This window comes from Syngnathus scovelli, chromosome 1 (assembly GCF_024217435.2).
Source record: "Syngnathus scovelli strain Florida chromosome 1, RoL_Ssco_1.2, whole genome shotgun sequence".
NCBI lineage: Eukaryota > Metazoa > Chordata > Actinopteri > Syngnathiformes > Syngnathidae > Syngnathus > Syngnathus scovelli.
Window position 1 is genome coordinate 11,594,866 of NC_090847.1, and position 15,983 is coordinate 11,610,848.

Below are 15,983 nucleotides of genomic sequence, written 5' to 3' on the forward strand. Positions count from 1 at the left end.
ATATAAAATTCCAGAGGATTCAGTGAAAAGGGCTAGTTCAGCCTAAACAAGTGGTCTGCCTGCAGTCCCGTGGGGATCTGCATGACAGAACAGCGATGGAGCACATAAAAATGCGGGTACATTTTGGATTTGTCTAAAGAATCAGTCCCCTCAAGTCAAGCGTGTCCCCACTGAATTTGTTTACAAGGCGCAGCAGTGTGGACATTTTGCCTGGTGTTTGTGTTTCTGTACATCTTAAAGATATATAAAGAGTGAGGAAAAAAAATACACTAGGCATAGAGTGAGGAGGTGGGGGTGCAGGAAGAAGCGTCGCGATCATCTTAGAGGGACTGCTCCTTTGTTCCGATACATTAATCTGCTTTTCGCTCCTTCCCCAACTCCATCTTTTGATCCGCTCTTGGATCATCCCCTTGATGATTCACTAACAGCAAAAGAAATTAAATACATCAGATTGACGAATATCCCCCTCCTCCCCATCTTTTTGCCACCCTTGCCTGCCTGCTCATCTCGCGCCTCCCCGAGGCTTCCGTTCTTCAATAGATAAGCAGCCAATGCGTTCCTTATCGCTCCGCTCTCCATCTCTATCCATTTCCCCTCTTCCTCTCCGCATGGCTCACTGTGCTGACTTTAATCCCAGCCTTGCGGTGGATGTGTGTCAGAGATGTAACTCCATTGTTTAACATGCTCCTCTGAGCTCCCCCACCCTAAACTCTGTCACTCGTGGGACCACATGCATATTCATCAGTTCCTAAAAACAAAAGGCAGATCACACTGTTTGTCATATACAGCAGGCGCCGCTATTCAATTCTCTCTCCTCTTTGCTGCTTCTGGTGGATTAGTGAATGTTTAACACATCTCAGACAAATAAATCCCAACTGTAGGCATTCAATCAGAAAAAGAAACAATCTGCAGTTTTGCTAACATGCAGGAAAATCTCCTTAGTTGCCCTCACACGAGAAGACTAGCAAGGCTGGGAAAGAGCGCCTTGTATCGGCCAATACAAGAAAAAAAAAAAAAAAGTGGCTTTTCAAAGTGGTGTGAGATTTGCAAAGAAAATCCAGAGGTCAAAAACTGACAATAGGATCAGATAAGCCCATCCATCCATCGATTTTCTATACCGCTTATCCTCATTAAAGTTGCGGGTGAGCTGGAGCCCATCTCAGATGACTTTGAGCGTACACGTCTACACGCTCGACTTGTTGCCAGTCAACCGACAGACATAAAAGACTAATAAGCATTCAAATCTCACATCCACACCTATGAACGATTTTGAGAAAAAAAAAGCGCTGCCAGTCAAGAATGTTGAAATAATAATTTAATCTTGCCTTTATGTACAATCGAGGTTTTATAATGGCAATTTTTTGGCCCTCGAATAGATTCTTTTCATCTGTTACTTCCTATGGAAATGTATCATTGTGTTTAACTTAAGACAGCCACAATACTGGAGAGGGTTATGCAAAGTGACACACGGCTGCGTCAAACTGTGGGCTATTCATGCGTAGGTAAGTTTGTGCCATGAGTAAGAGTCGATCCCCAGGTTCTTCTGCAGTCTTCTGGGTGTTATCCAGGATGCACTGGCGCAAAGCTCCAGGTTCCAGGCTCCAGGGCCAGACAGATGTAAACACAACTTGACCGCACTCAGAGAAGCAGCGCGAGCCTGCCCCCACCTTTCAGATACACATCTAAAGAAGCCACATTGTGGGCCAGAGGACAGCCAGTTCTGAACTTGGCTGCAGGCGTCGAGCATCATGGGAGGAAGGAGGGGGGTGAACCTGGGAGCCAGGAAAGAAAGAGGCCAAGAGAGCACGAGGGGAGAGTTTGCAATTCCGAAGTGAAGCACATGCAACCACTTGTGCTGTTGGGTGGGATCTGTTTGGATATTTTCTCCGACGCCCTGCCGTAACAGATTTGTTGGGCTCCTCAGCAACTGTTTGATTAATGTGTCAGGACAAATATGGGTCAAAATGAAGCATCCAACACAGCGGATGCTTCTTGCTTGTTCTTCTTTCTTCTTTTTCATTCCCTTTGTGCTTTCTTCGTTTCAAAGCTGGTCTCAGCGGGCCTCCGTGGCTCTGCTGCACCACAGGTTGTGCGCGCCTCAGTGTGTGTGTGTGCGCCTGTGATGCGATGTGACAAGCGCCTTCATCGTCTCCTCAGACACCGCATTCCCCAACGCTCCGCCACCAGCTCAGTGTGGCGGGCTTTTCATCTTTCCTCTACCCGTAACTTCCTTCTTCTTCTTCCTCTCCCATTTCTTCTCTCCACGCGCTCCTCTTCTTGTCGCTCTCACAGGTGGAAGAAAGGCAGAGACGAAGGAATGAAAGGGACACGATCCTAATTAGAAGGGGGAGGCTGACACAAAAGTGAGGGGGATAACGAAGGGAAGCCACGATAACACATGTAAAACACAAAGCCTTAATCTTAGAGAGCGTTTGGAGGGATCGCTCTTTTCGCTCCCTCAACAGTGATGCCAGAGAACACGAGGGGATAGGATGTCATTATGAGCACACAGTTGACAGACACCCTGTCACTCTGTGTGTGTGTGTGTGTGTGCGTGTGTGCGTAATATAAAAAATGATTAAATGACGACTCAATTTTAATGTATTCCACAAACAAGACACTTACAAAAAAATTTGACTTAAATAAATGTTTGAAAACAAACTATAGAATATTAAGTTAAAATCTTTTGTAGCTGAAAAGTACCTGAGAAATCCAACAGTTCAATGCAGATTTTGTTATCGTGATTTTTTTTTCCTGAATTAACTAAAATTATGTATTTTTCTTTTTGTTGTTTTTGTTGTTAATATTATATATGGTTCAAGGTTCAGAATTGTTGATTTGGAGCATTCTATGATAATATATAATAAGGTCAATCTAAGAGGTCTTTCAAAGAGGTCATGGAGATCCTTTGATTGGGAAACCAAACAATGCCAAACAATACTATATAATAGATAAAAAACAAACATAGAAAAAAAAAACAAAGGGTGACAAACAAGTCACATTGATTGCAGAGAGTCCGTCATCAGTCATGGCTGCAGAGAATCTGCAGACTTTATTACTAAACATATGGCATTTGTCAATCCCTGCAAATAAATGTTTAATTTTGATGAGTTTTCCTTCATGATTGTTTGAATTTGCGGGATTAGAAACTCTAGCGACAATAAATCTGCTACAGGCATGGCTCTGTTTGTTTGTCTTTTATATGGCGCTTGTCGGCTTTTTAATTTGACTTTTTTAGTTTGAACATTTAATTCCGCAATTATTTCACATATCACCACAGTAGAAGGAACCCACATAATATTAATGGTATGCATAGCACACTTTGAGAATCACTCATTTTAGTGTATCCAATAAATACAGATATGATTTTTAGTGTTTTAGTGCAGCTCTGTGGGAGTTGCCCCAGGTTTGCCAGTAGGCATTCCAAAGCACAAGAGAAAACATCAAATACACAACCTTATTGGGAACTTTCCAGCACTGTCGACACTTTACTTTGCATGTAGATTCCGACTCTAGCGCTTGTATCTGTATGTGCTCCATGCTTTCGTGGCACGGTCACTGCACCTCCGTTGAGCGTCTGCAACATCTGTTGGTACAATGTGTCTTTGCTCTACTTGCCACTGCTGTGAAACTCCATGACTGTAAGCCGATACAATGGAAATGCAGCTGTGTCTGCTGCTCAAATTGGGACGTCAGTACCTTTGTGGTAAAACCAGGACAAATGTTTACTGATGAAGTTAATTGTGCCTTTTGCCACTCTTACTTAATATGACATTCTTGCATGTCTGCTGAGATCATCATGGTGACTTGAATAATCTCAAGAGATATAGTAATTAAAAAGCAAACCTTTTATTTTTTTCGGGGGAGGGGTGTTAAAATAGTCATTTGCAATAGAATAACTTTAAAATGTCAATTATTGACATTTATGGGAACAATGTTTGTTAGTACAATAATGCAGGCATGTTGTTTACTCCTTAACTATTTGCTGAGTTGTTTTTACTTATATCGTTACGTTAGGGGGACCACACTTCTTTGTTGAAAGAAATTTTCACATTAGCAAAACTATTATATATTTTGTTGAATTGCTCAACTTTAAATTTGATCAAAACTTAAAATAGACTGCAGTGAATATGACATTGTTCAGTTGTCAGTCCAGGCCTGGTATCACAAAAAGCATATTTCATACCCAAACCACAAATTTCCTCCTTTGAAATAATTCCCCTTAAATCTAACACACTTATCCAGCCTCCCCATGCCACAAGATCCTGCACGCCAGGGAGGATATTTCCTGGATCCATGGCCATCTTGATGCCATCCACGTCTTCAAAACCGGTCCCCTTGACTTTCTTGATCATATGGGAAAGAGGCATAAAAATATCATACAGAACCCCGGGAGCTTGCTCCCGTAAAGTGATGCTCTTCTTGGCCAGGAACTGTCAGATGCTCAGGGCATTTTTAGCGGGCAGGTTGTCTTGGTGAAGCAGCCATGATCTGTTGCGTGGCAACTTCTGCCTCCCTTTTCAGACATGCTTGTTGATTGTTGGCCTACATTGAAGGTGAAAACTCAGATTTTAGTTTAGGCTTAAAATACATCTTGGGTGACGCCTATTCCGGAACTTTTCTGACACACATCTTACACCACAGAAAATTACAAACTCAATCTTAGAAATATTGTGAAGTGTTCACTGTTTTATTCCCGTAGGTGTATTTAGGTATCCCAATATTTCTCTTGTGTCTGTAGCATGCTCAAATTCTTGCAACAAAGTTTGGATTGTATGAGTCACTTGTAAAATGAGAATTGAAGCAAAGGATAAACTCCAAACGCATATTTCCACTGTGTCTTCCCTTAGGTGATGCAGACAAATGTCTTGTTTGTTCACCACTGAATGGCCATCATTCAAGGGAGGGCACATGCCAAAACAAACACACACACAAACGCTCAGGGGAGAAGAATATTATTTTCCTGTATGAAGTTGGTAGCAGGAATATGACAAACCAAAATCATAACTGTTGCCCAGGGTTGGTCAAGGAGAGGAAAGACAGCTGTGCGACTGTGAATCATTGTCACAGACAGGCAGGCAGGCAGGCAGGCAGGCAGGCGGGCGGGCGGGCGGGCGGGCAGGCAGGCAGGCAGGCAGGCAGGCAGACAGAGAAACGGGGACAGACAGACAGATAGATAGACAGACAGACAGACAGACAGACAGACAGACAGACAGACAGACAGACAGACAGACAGACAGGCAGGCAGGCAGGCAGACAGGCAGACAGAGAAACGGGGACAGACAGATAGACAGATAGACAGACAGACAGGTAGGTAGGTAGGTAGGTAGGTAGGTAGGTAGGTAGGTAGGTAGGTAGGTAGGTAGGTAGGTAGGTAGGTAGGTAGGTAGGTAGGTAGGTAGGTAGGTAGGTAGGTAGGTAGGTAGGTAGGCAGGTAGGCAGGCAGGTAGGTCGGTAGACAGACAAACAGATAGATAGATAGATAGATAGATAGATAGATAGATAGATAGATAGATAGATAGACAGACAGACAGACAGACAGACAGACAGACAGACAGACAGACAGACAGACAGACAGACAGACAGACAGACAGACAGACAGACAGATAGATAGATAGATAGATAGATAGATAGATAGATAGATAGATAGATAGATAGATAGATAGATAGATAGATAGATAGATAGATAGATAGATAGATAGATAGATAGATAGATAGATAGATAGATAGATAGATAGATAGATAGATAGATAGATAGATGGTGTGCTTGAGAATGTCACCAAGCAGATTCCTTGTCCTCTATTAATGACAGCTACTAATCCCTTGATGTGATTAGCCCTCTCTCACTCTTTATCCCCATGCTCCTTCCATCCTTAAACACTCCTCTTATTCACGTGCCTTCCATGGCAGAGCTCAGCTGCTCCAATCCCTTAAACTGATCCAAGACTTCCACTGTGTTCTGCTGCCAAGCTGATGGAGATCTTCCAGTTTGACGATTTTCCATAGCAGAACTCGCCTCTGGGCAGGTGTATAAAAAGCAATGGCGTTAGCAGAGAGGATGCAAACAAATTTAAAGAGATTAGGAGCCATGTTCAAAGCGCTGACACTTAATGCTCTCTGAATGAGAGGTGACATGTGATATGAATCGTACAAGCTGTGTGGTTCAGGAGGTTCAAACGTTTATTGAAATGTCTGCGAGCACAGAGGATTATGAGGATGCAAAGAGATGCAGCAACCGAGCCATTATAGTTATTTTTGTCCCCAATGACAGGTTGCCAAATGATTTTTCTCCAGTATTTGATAAACTCACTAGATCAACGTGAACTCTGGCGGGTTTCTATGGAAACTTCTCGGGAAGGTTAAAATTTGCCACTCGACTCAAGATGTGCTCAATAATAACCATGCGATAAATGTGATTAAGGATGTCAATCTAAATATTGCATTCTGCATTCATCGGCACTTTGTGTGATGGGTTTGCTCGAACAAGCGGAAAGATTCAGAACACAAGTTTAAACACAAGTGCTTAAATTGGCAATGACAATTCGACCAAAATATACCTAAATAAACGTTTTGGGTTAGTTTGCCATTGTTACATGGGATCTGGGAATATGCCTTCACGTTTTAGCTCAGTCAGCAAGCATTTAATGGGTTACTTCTCACCAAGCATGCTTTATGTCACCGGAGATACTGGTCATTTACCATCAACTAAAATGATCATATTGTATGTATGTATGTATGTATGTATGTATGTATGTATGTATGTATGTATGTATGTATGTATGTATTTTTAGCTTTGGAAAGAATAATCCGCCCACGTTCGCTTTCACGATATTGTGTTCCAAATGAACAGAGTGTATTCTAATCCGGAATTTGTTCCACAGAGGAAAATAATCATGCAGAAAACATGAATACAGTGTAGGTATTTCACAACCAGACACATTTCAAACCTATGCACCCCACAGATGCCTTGATAAAGTGACAACACTGCTCTTGGTTTATTTGGTCTACTTGTCGTCTCCATGGTAACTTTTACTATATGTCTGACCTTCAAACATGAGCACTGTCTTCCATCTCACCCAGGTGGGGTAATCGGATCACATCACACACACAAATGCAATGTCAGATCTTGTCACAAATGACGTCCTTGGAGGTGATTTTTAGACTGCTTTTCCAGGGAACTCGTTTCCATTTTTTTTTTTTTTTTTAAAACTCTGTTACTCTGCTCTTGCCGTGACTTACTCTCACTTGCACATTGACAAGCTATGGCTCTAATAGGATGAAATGTTCCCTTTGAGCTGTCTCAGTCAGTGGGGGGGGAGGGGGGGGGGCTTGGCAAGACTTGAATCAATTAATGCTTCTTTCATCACCAAAGGAGCCAATGGCTGCTCATGGTTTGACAAACTGCATCCGTATCTCGTCACATTTTGGTTCCACCTCACCTCCTATTTATTTTCAGCGCTGATGCTGTCATCTGCTCTATGAAGGGCCAACATCTGGCAGCTCCTTGCATTCATCGTGGTCTGCAGACCAGCCCCTCCTGTGGAGCTCAGCCTTTGGTGTGTGTGGTACCGTTCAGTCTCCACTTCCTGAGTGCTGGTGCCTTGATGTGGCCAGAAAGTTGGTGTATGATTTATTGCAGTACTAACATTACGTTGGTCGCTAATGCTGCCATTGTTCTGGCCATACGCACTCTACCCCCTCCGTCAATCTCCCACCTGTGGTGTTATGCTGCAGCCCTTATCCAGCATCGTTGACGTTGCATTACCTGATTATGTATATGGTAACTCCGCAAAAGGCCACAGTTATGGGGTTGCCACGTGCTTCTTGAGCAAAGTTGAACCATGTCCTAAGCTAACGACACAAATGTATTGATATTGAGATAGAATTACAATTCAATGGGATTTCCGTCATCTCAGATGTAAATGTACATCCATTGTGTGTTCTCATCGTTCCAATTAGCAAACTAGAAATGGACCTAAAATAATATTTTATATACCATCCTCATACACGGCACGAGGAGATTTATTTAACTCACCTTGCCAAATGTTTATACGCTGCAATAGTGTAAATGGTGTGATAATGTCATGGCAGTTTGATATATTTATGACATTTTCACATATTTATTGAATTATACATGAATGTTACAAGTACTTGTTTATTATATTCATTTGTATTGATTGAGAACATTTAGGTTTGACATTTAAAGATGAATATGAGACAAGAATTCAGCATTTTTATGAAATACCTGTTTTTATTTGAACCCAGCACTATTTCATCTGAGAAAAAGTCTTGGATCCTATGACTGGCAGGTTTGTTGTTGTCCTATTAATTTCATCATAAATAAATCCGAGTGCATATACTTAGTTTCAGATTTGGGTTTTTCCTGTGAGGACATTTTTACTGGTTAGAAGCGTAACCAATATGGAAACCTAAAAGTTTTCTACTGATACAAAAAAAAAAGTAAGAATAATTAGCTATCTGAGAGAAGATGGAAAACCAATCAGAGCCATGGCACTAAAATCAGCCAAACAACAATTTAGAAAGTGCTTAAGAAGAAAGAAGCCTCTGTGCGCAAAGTAAGAGTTTCTGGGAAAGTCTCACTAAACATCATTGAAAATTAAAGTTGTGCTTCCATTCCAGATGACAATACGTGGAAATAAAGATTGAAAAGCTCATTTGTCCTATATTAGTATTTTTATGTCAAATGTTTTTGATCTAAATAAAAAATAAATGAATTAGACAGTTTGTCATTAAAGACTACATCTCATGATGACCTAAAACTTGTGCATATTACTGGTATTTGATTTTGACAGCTGAGCAAATTAAAAAAATGATCAACTTCTTGGATGATAACATGGCGATAAAAATAAATTTCATGTTGTTAATTGTTGACATGACCACGGTGTTGGTTTCTTGTGTCGTATACTAGGGGAAGCACGCGGAGATTCTAGGTACACAAAAAATATACATCATAGATATTTTATATGCGTGGTCAATCCAAGAAAGCTCATCAGTCATGTAACCATTCCCACCCACATCTACCACTGACTATTTTTTTTTCTTATTCAAGAGCCACGGAGAGCAATTAACAATGTTTGAAGAGACAAATGAAAGCAGAGTTGATGACAAAAAAGTCCGTTGTTGATGCAAAAGCACTGTGGTGGTTGACAGAAAAGAAGCAGCATCTTACAGATCGCAAACACACTCTACAATCTACATTTACTTTATTTTGTTATACAAGCAAGATTTACATCGTCAACTGTATCTGTCCTGGAGGGATAATATAAGATGCTTTTTTACCCATGAATCTCGATCTTCTTCCAAATATAGTCATGTACAAATATTGTGCCATGTGGTAAGAGCAGAAAAACGGTACTTGCAATCACTCCCATGTTCCCTCATTGTTGGGCGATCCTGGCAGACTACTATCCCAAATCTCCCACATATCAAATTATCTCCTCCAATTTAGAGATTTATCAGACAGATGGATGGAAATCGAGTTTGGCTACAGTAGCTCCTCAAGAGGATGGTACACTGATGATGGCTGAGATGCAACGCACTTTATTGTGGGGCCCTAACGCCCTCTGCTGGCACTTGGATACAGCAAGCAAGCAGTTTATGTCAGTAACAGGCAGACACGCAGCCTTACAAATGATCATTTTAAATCGAGAAGCATTTGCGCACATGATTGTAAGCCTTTGACCCCAATGATCACATTCAAATTCTGTCCAAATTCATTTGTTTTTAATGACACCTTCTCATACATCCCACGGTTCACAGTCAGCAGTTTCAAAATGTAAGCATATCAAGAAAATTCTTTGTGCATATCAAGAAAATTCTTTGTGTGTTTCATATAAAATGCCGTATTTCAGTGATACCTTTGTCACTGCAGTTGAAAGTCTACAATTCACACTTTGTTTTCAAATCCAGGTGGTAGCCTATACAACAGACAAAATCATTTAAACAAAAACAAACAATGTGTTACCTGTATTTTTTTTTTCTGACACTGACAAAATTTGTCTTTTGGTCTATTGCTGTATTTCATGTTGACATGGTTTGAAGGAGCATGTCTCACAGCTCCTGCATGGACTCAGAGCCTCTATAAAGTATTGCTCCGCGACTCAACCATCTGTGGAGGAGAACACATAAGTCAAACTTGCCTTTGGGAATGCATGTAGTGACAAGGATGCAGACACTCACAGGCTAAAGTTGCCTTTTTTCACTTTTATCCCTGTGAGGGCACACATGGTGGACAGTTAAGCAAAAGGAGCTTGAGTGATCTGAAGCATCACTCTCTCACTTACGTCTCAAGTACCATGTTGTCACTAAGGCAACAATCAACAACAACACCAGCATAAGTGGAACAACGATGGCAGCAAGGTGACCACTTCCACCTTCCTCGGAGCTCGTCTAGAAGACAAATATCCGTTCTTCACTTATTTGTGTCCTCTAGAGGACACTGCAATGCCGTGCTGTTAAACTTGGTTTTAGTTGGACAAGAAATGATTACAATTTTGACTCGGACTGGTATACAGACATACATTGGTCTGGCCCACCGGGAAACTTCCCAATGCTCTAGATGGCCACCCAGTGTAAAAATTAAACATGCTTAGTCATACTTACTGCGGCATGAGTATTAATGGTTGCGGTTGTGGAGAAAACATCCTGCTGATGATCTGCAAGCCGCAAAGGAAATGACAGAGCATATTATGGTATTGAAGTTGCTATGAATTAACGTCATGCATTTTTCTTATTTTTGCATGAAAAAGTTGAAAAAAAATTACTTGTCATGGGAACTATTTGCATTTGACATTTACATTCATGTGAGGATTTTGATACAGTACATATATGGTTTTAACATTTCCCTTCACAATTGTACTATTTTTTGTTACGCTCCAGTGCGGCCCAAAATTCCTTTTCTACGGAAGAGGTCGGTTTTTGCATGATTCAGTCTAACAAAGAAGGGAGCGGTAGTTTTGTTTATTATGATAGAGAAACTCTTATTCCACATGGGTATTAGATAACATTGTTGGAAAATGTCACACCGTCACCTGTATCTCCAGTAGTGAAGGTGAGGATGTTGCTGGCTTTACTAGTACCCAGACTGCTCTTGGCAAACATACGGATGTTGTACGTGGAGGGGTTTATCTCGATAATGGTGGCCTCTGTCTGATTTGGGCTGAAGTCCACTACTGTCTTTTTAAAATCCCACGAGCCTGTGGTTGTTGGAACAGAAGTCAATTTTGAAATCAATGAACAATAACAGTCAATATTTATTTTATTGAGATTGTTTGCGTCATTTCACTGATTATACTGTTTCTTACCATTCAATACTTTATACTCAAGAAAATACCCGGTAATTGGGGTGTCTCCCTCATACCCAGGAGTCCAAGAGAGAGAAACTGTGTTGTCTCTCACCTCCTTCAATTCAACAACAGGGGGATCTGGAGGCACTGAGAAAGACACAGGTGCCCAAAAGTATATTTTAGCTTGATTTACATTACTCTGGATGATCATGAATTCTATTTCCTGCCATAGCGGCAAATGCTGTACTTGAGGAAAAACCTGTGGGACTCTGTTCCCATGCTGTACTGGCAATAAACACATCTGGAGTTGTGACATCTGTGAACACAAAATAAGCAGGAGCGATAAAAAAAGAAAGACACTTATGGCGTGCTTGGAATTACTTGAAAAGTTTAACCATCTAATATTTTTGCATCACAATACATGAATACAAGATGATTTACTATGGACATAATTGTTACATTAATAATAGTGTTTTAAAAGGAATATACTAATCTACTTTTCCATTACAATTTTCCTTTTTGGTTGACAAAGGAAAAATTGTGCTGCCCTTTTCTTTTTCATTTTTAATTGTTTCTTTGTTTGTTTGTTTGTTTGTTTGTTTGTTTGTTTGTTTGTTTGTTTGTTTGTTTTCTTAACTGAGTATGTGTTATTTGTACCTGAGATGAATCTTGTGGTGTCTACCATTGGCCATGTACTGGTGAAGAGCGTGTTGACTGTTGCCTGGGTGGAAGTTTGGAGAACTGAAATAAACAAATACACACACACACACACACACACACACACACACACACACACACACACACACACACACACACACACACACACACACAAACACACACCCATATGCACGTACGCCCACACACACGCACACACACACACACACACACACACACACACACACGGACACACACACACACGCACACACACACGCACTTGTGTACAGTGCTGTACTTTTATATTATTTGAATTAATTGGATAATAACTCACTCTCAGCCAAAGTGTAGCATAGGGACGTAATGGAGGCCGGTCCTATTCCTGCCTTGGTCTCGGCCTGTATGAGGACGCCATACTTGGTGGAAGGCCTCAATCCACTCAGTATGACGCTCTCTCGTGGTTGTGTAGCCGTGACACTTTGGTGCTGCCACCAATTGAAATGTCTACCAACAGGGTCGAACTCTCTGTACCTGATGCGGTACCTTCGAATAAGTCCATTTCTCAGGTCGGCTCTAGGAGGCTATATTGTTAACACAAACATAATCGTTATTAAAAAGTGTCTATGTTAAAAGTCCTTCCAGAGTGAAAATAAATGTAATCTAAATTTGCCACGGAATTGAGTATTGATAAAAACAATTCAAATATGAGTTAGCAAGTACTGTATGTAGAATGAGGCTTTAAAATTGGGAAAAATGATGCTGCTGTATCTGCTCTCAAATGCATGTCCACTAAAGATGTGAAACTGCCTTGCTAAAAAATCTATGCTACTCGGGCTTATCATTTTCATCGTGCCTGCATGTTACACGTAACAGCGATGGAAAAATATCCCCCGATATGTTTAGGAGTTTATTTTTGATGAAATATTTTATTTATAAATGATGACAGCTAGAACAAAAAGGAAGAAAGTTAAACCAACACGTGATTTTGTAACCCCCAAAATGTATGTATATACTTTCAAAACAGGTAGTTTCATTTTGTTGACGATAAATCAATCACATTATCAACTAACAATGTGAACATTCTCAAAGAATAAAATAAGCAAATAAATATTTTTTAAAAAGTACTAAAATATAAAGAACAGAGACTGTTTTTTTTATTTAAAAATAGTGATGAGTGATTGTACCACTCTAAATAACCTGCTTGTTTTGTTTTTTCTTTACATAAAACCACCTTTTTTTGTTGAGGGATTTTGGTATGGTCTTGGATAAACTGTCAAAAGTAACTTTACCTTCCAAGACACTCTGATGCTTGTAGACGAGAACGCTTGTAGACTCATGTCTAAGGGTGGGCCATCTGGTGCTGAGCAGCAAAGAAACAAAAGCATAACAGTCATAAAATAGAAGAAAGTCTCAGTTGAATAAACCCAAAATATTACTACTTTATAACTTTTTACTTTACCTGCTTCTTCTGTGATGACTGTGAGAACATTGCTGGTATCACTCATGCCCTGACTGTTGATCGCAAACATGCGAAGGTTGTAATTCTTAGCCGGCTGCAAGTCCACCAGAGTGACCTCGGTCAGGTTTGGATTTGACATGTGAGTTGTCACTGCAGCATCCCATTGATCTGTTTGACAGGGTAGGGGGGGCATGTGAAACTAGACACTGTCCGAACAATATTTCGAGATATGCTCCGGAAATTTGTAGTACCCTCTTTGCTCTTGAGGTCAATCCTATAGGACGTGATGGGTCTTCCACCGTCAAACACATGAGACCAGCGGACGGTGATAGTTCTGTCCCTGACCTCCCTCATCGCCACCATTAGCGAATCAGGCCGTGCTAAAAAGATAGTATTGCTATTAGGTATGCAGTCACAATGTTGTTATTTCAGCTTGTGATGAGCAACACAGTGCACACGTTTCCTGAGAGTTTTTTTGACCAAAGTGCTCCTCAAGCATGGTTGAAAGTCAAGGGTGGGAAGAAACTGAGGACAAATACTTAATCATTGTACATTTTCCTTAATCTTTACCGTAATAATGAATTTTGTGTTTTATTTTTACTCCCTAAAATTGAAAACCCTTATCTGTGGCCTACACATCATATCATACAAAATATTAAAAATATTTTTATTTTTTGTATTTAAATCTGTCAGTACTTTTTTTTTTTTTTTTTTTACTTGAGTAAAGGAGTAAAACCATTGTGTACTTCATATGTGGTTATGGGTTTTCTTTGAGTTTTTTCTTGCCCGTCCGTCATGTTTAGACCAGATGATGTCATTGATGTTTGTGAACTGTGAAGCCCTTTGAGACTCTTTTGTGATCAAGGTTTATATAAGTAAATGTAACTTTAACAACGACTTTGACTAGAACAGTACCTTTGTGCTTGTATCCGAATCTTGATTTTACACAAGTAACTGTATATTACTTATATAGAGCGTGAGTACTTTTGCCACCTCACCTCACAATACAAAATACAGTCTTGGGTCTCACCTGGTACCACTGTCAAGGTCATCTGATGTTTGCGGTCATTGAACCAGCCTGGGATTTCCACACGGCAGCCGTACACACCCGAGTCGCTCTCCACAAGCTGTCTGATTGTCAGCGACACGTCGCCCTCCACAATGTTACCCATGAGTAAGTATCGCTCGGATCGTCTGCTGGTTACCAATGTTCCGTCCGTCTTGATGACTTCGTTGGCACAGCCCCTGATAGGGATTGGCCCTCGACCCCAGCACACTGACAGCTTGCCATAGTAGCGAGCATCATACTCGCACTTTAAGGTAACCTCTGCCCCAACTTGAACCTCCAAGCAGTATACTCTGCACTCTGCAAAGGCAAAAAAAATACATTGAAACACTCTAAATGCACACCAATACTGACGGGCCTTTCAACTCTCTTACCTAGAAGAAGGCAGAGGATGCAAAACAAATGGAAGTATCTACTAACAAAATAAGTCATGGTAACGTCAGCTGAGGAACTTCATTCACCTGCTGCTGGGCATCACACTGGATCACAGAGAGGTTGCATTTTTGACAAGTTTCCACGTCACATGATGGGGTCTATGATGTGCTCACACAAACAGTTCTGCAGGCCAAGGTGGGATGTGCAAGATGTCTGCTTCCTTCTTTGCGGTTTTGGTTCCTTCCCTTTCAAGTGACAAGCAGTTTCACTGTGATGAATAGACGAAATTGAGTTAGTCAACAAACTTTAGAACAGCGTTAATGTGTTTGACTGTCATCAGTGGTAACAAATGAAGCATTCCCAACTCAGAAATCAGTCAATCTTGAAATATGAGTGACAAATTTCAGCAATGCATTACTGCTCCATGGGCAGTAATCCATCTCGAAAGGGCCAGTTGACACCTTCTGGAAATTATAAATGAAAGTCTATTTTGGAATAAGAATATTTTACTTCAATTTTGCACAAACACAGGAAACATGATGTTCCAGATCACCCTTTCAAAAACACCCCTTTTATGGTATTGGAAGAAAAAGGGTGAGATTGTTGCTTTAAAAAAAAAAAAAAAAAAAAACAGTAACCTTCCATTCATTTTATTTCACTGCCTACCCTGCTCTTTGGGGTCACAGTGTTATGTGACAGAATGATGTTAAACCTTAAGTAGACATGAGACGGGACAGAAAAATGAGAAATAAACCGAAATAGGAACGTGCATGCAAGCAGACACTTCCAATACAGCCTGTTAGATCGAAGTAGTGTCTGCCTATTCCACCTTCGGCCAAGTCAGTAAACGCACATGAACAGATAGTCATCATCGAGCTGCCTCAGGCAATAGATGCCTGCCAAACATCGACATCTTGCTTTGTCGATGGCAAAGTAATAATACAATAGAAGAGGGGAGAGAAACTGAGTCAACCTTTTCCCACTCAAACAGGAGTACTTGAGGTTATATATAAAACTAAATCCATTTTGTGTGTGCAATAGCATATTACTTTTCGAACACACAAGGAGCTGGAGACTTCTGACATCAGGCAAGAGGCAGACTTTACTCCAGACTGGTTGCCTG

The 15,983-nt window shown here is 40.7% G+C and overlaps 1 protein-coding gene across 2 annotated transcripts; it reads right to left on the reverse strand.

Annotated features, from left to right (window-relative positions):
* Positions 1-9,540: 9,540 nt before the first annotated feature.
* Positions 9,541-15,027, reverse strand: LOC125987958 (cell adhesion molecule Dscam1). Of its 2 annotated transcripts, none has more exons than XM_049752647.2 (14): positions 14,860-15,027; positions 14,450-14,785; positions 13,671-13,799; positions 13,420-13,587; positions 13,250-13,320; positions 12,295-12,541; positions 11,964-12,047; positions 11,566-11,622; positions 11,325-11,453; positions 11,052-11,216; positions 10,624-10,676; positions 10,305-10,410; positions 10,201-10,231; positions 9,541-10,129 (listed from the first exon to the last, which is right to left on the reverse strand). In XM_049752647.2, the coding sequence occupies exons 1-14, from the start codon at positions 14,915-14,917 to the stop codon at positions 10,072-10,074; spliced, it is 1,692 nt and encodes a 563-aa protein (XP_049608604.1). In that variant the 5' UTR covers positions 14,918-15,027; the 3' UTR covers positions 9,541-10,071. The 2 variants fall into 2 exon arrangements, with proteins under 2 accessions (XP_049608604.1, XP_049608595.1); XM_049752638.2 differs by having other exon boundaries at positions 11,554-11,622.
* Between the last annotated feature and the right edge of the window lie 956 nt (positions 15,028-15,983).